The 5,000-nt window shown below is 35.7% G+C and overlaps 1 protein-coding gene and 1 pseudogene across 1 annotated transcript in view; both read left to right on the forward strand.

Moving 5' to 3' along the window:
• The window catches only part of LOC140921124 (uncharacterized), a 19,559-nt gene extending 15,610 nt beyond the window's left edge, over positions 1 to 3,949 (forward strand). Inside the window, exon 6 of the mRNA XM_073371445.1 lies at positions 3,606 to 3,949. Coding sequence (XP_073227546.1) covers positions 3,606 to 3,949 — 344 coding nt within the window. The remainder of the gene's footprint in view (positions 1 to 3,605) is intronic.
• LOC140932205 (uncharacterized) overlaps positions 1 to 5,000 on the forward strand; it is a 60,687-nt pseudogene that overhangs the window by 37,960 nt on the left and 17,727 nt on the right.

A 5,000-nucleotide genomic window follows, 5' to 3' on the forward strand; every position in this document is an offset into this window, starting at 1 on the left:
ACCTATTACCCCCCCCCCCCCCCCCCCCAACAACAACAAATAAAATCAGAACTTCCCATAATTCTCTCTTTATGTCAGTTTGAGCATGTCTGATTCCTCTCTCCATCACACTTTTGAATCCCAAATTTTTAGATTTCCTTTTGTCTACGACGCCAAAGAAATGTAAAAATAAACAAACAAAACGTGCTCTCTCTTTCTTATTTTTTAAACCTTAACCTACAGCTTTTTTGCTGTTCTCGATGCCGTCGCTGACATATGAAGTCCTTGATCTATTAATCGACGACAGACCATCAGAAATGTTAATTGGGCGAAGGGAGAGAATTTCTGAGCTCAGCGATTTTTTTTCGCAGACTTGCCTATTTTTAATCCAATTTTCTCATTATTTTATCCATCAAAACTTATTGCACGATTTTTTTCCTCCTGATGTTCTTCTCCTTTCTAAGTATTTTAAAATATCACGGAAAATTTTATTCTGGTTTATGTCGTTGATAAAAAAATTCAGTGAAGTACGAAATTGTAAGGAGCTGTTTATAGCAAATGGTTCTTCTTATAAGACTCGTATTCGACAGTGCTGATTTTATTTCTTTAAATTTGCTTTCCTGCACGCATTCCTCAGGTTTGATGAAAGAAAAAAAAATTCTGTAAAACACTTAATTGCCTCACCCAGAAGGCGAAATCCCCAGGAGGCATCCTAGTAGTTCGCGCATTATATAGGACAGTACTTACAGATGAAATATGCAGTCAGTATAACCAGAAACAAAAAAAGAAAGAAAAGAAAAGAAAAAAGGAAAATAATAGGGCCCCATTGGAATCGTTTGCTAATGATTACGTTTTAATGTAGAACAATGCTGAAGACCCACAAGTAAGAAATGGTTCGGGATGATGCAAAACAAAAAATGCCCGAAGGGACAGCTTGGGTTGATTTAAGGAAATTCATTGTACAGTCATATCACCACCATACTTTTTGCCTTACGCTAAGTGTTGGGCGTACGTTATAAGGCCTATAAGATCAGGTTAATAACTGTGTATAAGCACTTGGACGGTTTGCCAGACATAAGTTTATCATTCATAAATCTTTGATTAGAAACGATTTGTCAGACACAAATCACTTTGGGGAAATGAAAGACTCAGTCAACAAACAAGCACGTTTCCCTGAGCGAACGAGTGAATCAAGCTAGCTTATCAGCAGAACGATGGATGATTACAGAAATTCGCCGAGAATTAAATTCTGTGCTGACGTATTTTCTTTTCAGAGTTGTTCCTCTCTAAAGTGCTTTTAAGGAAAAGGATTCCGCACTATTGTCTCAAGCGCTGTTGTAGTTTAAAAAATTAACAGAAATTACTAGAACTTACGTTTCCTGTTTTTATCTCACCTATTGTATGATGCACACTCAATTTTATTTTAGCGCATCAGTCTGTCTAGTGGCTCCCAGGCACTAACACGATTTTTTAACTATTCTATGTTTTAAATGTTGTAGTCAATTACTTATTGGTGATTATTAATATAAATTCATTTTAAATCTACTTATACATTATGTATCTGTTTTAGAATCTTATCGTATCTTTTTAGAGTTGTTGTTGTTAGTAGTTGTATGTTGTAAGTAATATTATCCTTATTTTTCATTTTAGTTCTATATCGTAGTCATTTTTATACGGCCCCTCAAGCGTTGAGTTTTAAGTCTTATCTTGTTTTAATAAAAGAAAGAGATGATGATGATCATGGTGATAATGATGATCATGGATTATGTTTCAAAACCTTCAGTATGAATATGTATAATATTTCAAAAAGCTGCACAAAGACGAGCATACAATCGAAAAACAACATAGTCAGAGCGGGGGCCGCTGTTAAGTGTCAGCTATTACAAGTGTATATTTCTTTTTTCACCCAAGTTTCCCTTGCACAATTGTTTCATGTACTTTGTCGCCAAAAAGCAAAACCGTACATTAGCTTTTTGAAGAGCTGGACCACGACCAAGACGGCAGGGAGTAATTAGGAAGTTAATCTGGAAGTACAGTGGAACCTCGGCATAACGAGGGACCAAGAGACCGGCAGAATTTGTTCGCTATACAACGAAGTTTCGTATTATCGAGGTTCTTTTCCATATATTCTGTTATTACTGGAGTAACGAAAATCGTTTGTACCCAGGACTTCAGTTTGTTTTATTATATAGACACGAGTGTTTTACTGGAAAATATACTACTCGTAAAATTCATAGAAACTACATCCGGGACCCGAGTGGCTTATTTTCCATAATCTCACACGTGACTTTATCGATGACGTAATTTTGGTAAGTTCCATCTATTATTTTACGATGTCATTTTGTCTATATAATAAAAAGAACATTACACGGTGGCTTGAAGATATGAATTTTATTTTCTCGTGGCAAAACAATATTTTACTCACGAGCGAAGCGAAAAATAAAATTCATATCTTCGCACCACCGCGTAATATCCTCTCTATATAGAGGTTCATTAAAGCAAGGTTCCACTGTAGTAAACCATATCTGAACAATTCAAGCCTTTTTGTCGTAGGTGACGACAAGTGATAGTCTGTGTACAGACGTTCCCCCTTCTCAGAAAAAATCAGGAGAAGAGAGTCGTCTCGCGAGGAGGGGGAGCGTCTGTACACAGGCTAGACAAGTGACTATTATTCTGCGATTTATTATCGCTATTTGTAATATATATATATATTTTTTTTTGTAACCAAGTAATAAAATCTTTATTACAAAACCTCAATTAAAATCCTTTTTACAATCAACCTGCTGTTACAAAAAATCTAATTAATTTATCAAAACATTATCTACAATTCCGTCCGTTACAAAAGAAACCCCTCGGCATTCATTAGAGAACAAAAACAATCCTATATATAATAAGTGAAGAAAGAAACTATTCATTTACAAATTCTAAAAAATAGAAGTAAATTAACCTTACATAAAAGAAGAGGAAATAGATATAATTAATAATAAAAGTTCAAAATTCTATAAAATAAAGAATTCCAATATGCAGAGATATTAAGATCATACGATCGAATTATACTAATGACGGCTAAACCAGTGTCCATAAAAAGCCCTAAGTAAAAGCATATAGACACGTATTTCAGATATCCGCGCTAGCGACATTTATTTTACAGTCTAATGATTGCTCTATCTTGCTACGAAACGGCGTTCGCGAACCTCTGACGCATGCATGTACCGATCTTAAGAGTTCAAACGAGATCTGTGTTCTGAGCCAAGTGATTACAACATGATAAGGCTCGGTGTCTTTCTGAGCTATCTTGTCTGCGAGATGCTTTAAGAACCGCTGACACTCGTTTCCCATTCCGCCATTGGTTCCAAACACTAAAGGCGTAAACGAACCCAATATTTGTAATATTGTTGTGTTTAGCTTTTCAAATATGCACCAGTTTCTTTGTTCCCAGGTAAATACTTTAGTAAGAGTAGTTAAAAACCTATTAAAAACAAACTTTTACGAGGCTCGTATCTTTACTAAGGGAATTAAACTATTACAAGTAGTATATATTTTCTTGTCACTTTACGAAGTGTACAAATTGGGATTTTTGAAGCCTGGGCATTGATCTTGCTTTTCATTTCTTTTTTTACGAACAGGTGACAGCAGTTGCCCCGGGTATCGATACGATTCATCGGCATTTCTTTTCTCGCTGGTTAACAAACCAGGATGGGCACCTGTGAAACTGCCTGCTTATAGATATTACGATCATGCCATATACGATTGCTCGTCTTATGGACCTACTTTTGGTGGAGGCCATGACATTAAAATTGTCGATTACGCGTCATCCGGTAGTAGTTCCTATACTTATCTTGGCCATACTTACACCCCACCAAGCGGGTACAGCTATGGAAGCACCTTCACCTACACATTCCTGCAAGGACAAAGTAATACGGATCATTTTACACCAGACGAAGTAGAAACGTTTTACGAAACAACCTAGCTGTGGCATCGTATTCAGCTTCAAGCTTTACAGTCAATGAATAAAATAAAATATAAAATGGAAGAATTGTTTTTCTCCCAACATATAAGCAATTCATTTCCGCAAATTAGTTAAAGAAATAAGGTTTTGTTGGATACAATGAAGTACCAGGAAGTTCAGGTCTAATATAAAACTTGCATAACCTAAAGAAGAAACGAAATAATTAGAAAGCGCGCGACATACCGGTAGACGTAATTGTTAAAGTTCAGAGTTTAGCAGAATGTCTTTGCTTAGAATTTTAAGTTCATGCATATCCAAATTAATCATTCTTCATAATAATACATTAATTAAATAAAAAGGATTTTAACCCTTCAGTACTGTTATCATAAAAAAAGCCGAAAAGTTGTTTAATTTTTGAACGAGCCCACTATTATTCCTAGGAGATTAATCTCCATAAAGTTATTAAAATATGATGCATTGTAACAGTGTGGAAAGAAAAAAATCGAGTTTGGAAGTTTAAAGTTTTGTTGTTGTTTTATTAAGTGGGTCAAGGTTACTTAAAGGTCAAATGAACCAAAAAAATTGAAATATTTTCTTTTGTCGCTTTACCTTCACCAAACACTGAAAAGATCCATCCTAAGTGAGATTTGGTTAAAGATTTTTCTCTCCAAGTCTTTATAGAAAGGTACAAGATCAAAATCCGAGCATTTCCTAAGACTTCACGAAAACGTTTCTGAAATGGCCGCGCGATGTATTGGAGACTACGTGACGTCAACGTTGGTCTTCAGGGCGGAAAAACGTTCTGCGCAAGCTTCTGCGTATCCCTTATCGTAGTCTCAAGGCGGGCTTTTCTGTTTGTTGACTGATTGTTGACTGCGTTTGTTTATGTCGTTCTGTGAGAGTTCTGACTGAGAGGGAATGAATTACACGAGGTGCGAACGTTTGCTTCATTTTTAAAGCCATTTTTATTTGTTTTCACGGTTGTCGTTGTTGCTTTTTCGTCACTTGAAAATTACTATGGATTCAGAACAACCAATTTTAGAGTAAAAACGGATCATTCCGTCAGTCTGAG

The sequence above is a fragment of the Porites lutea genome, chromosome 1 (assembly GCF_958299795.1).
Source record: "Porites lutea chromosome 1, jaPorLute2.1, whole genome shotgun sequence".
Taxonomy (NCBI): Eukaryota; Metazoa; Cnidaria; class Anthozoa; order Scleractinia; family Poritidae; genus Porites; species Porites lutea.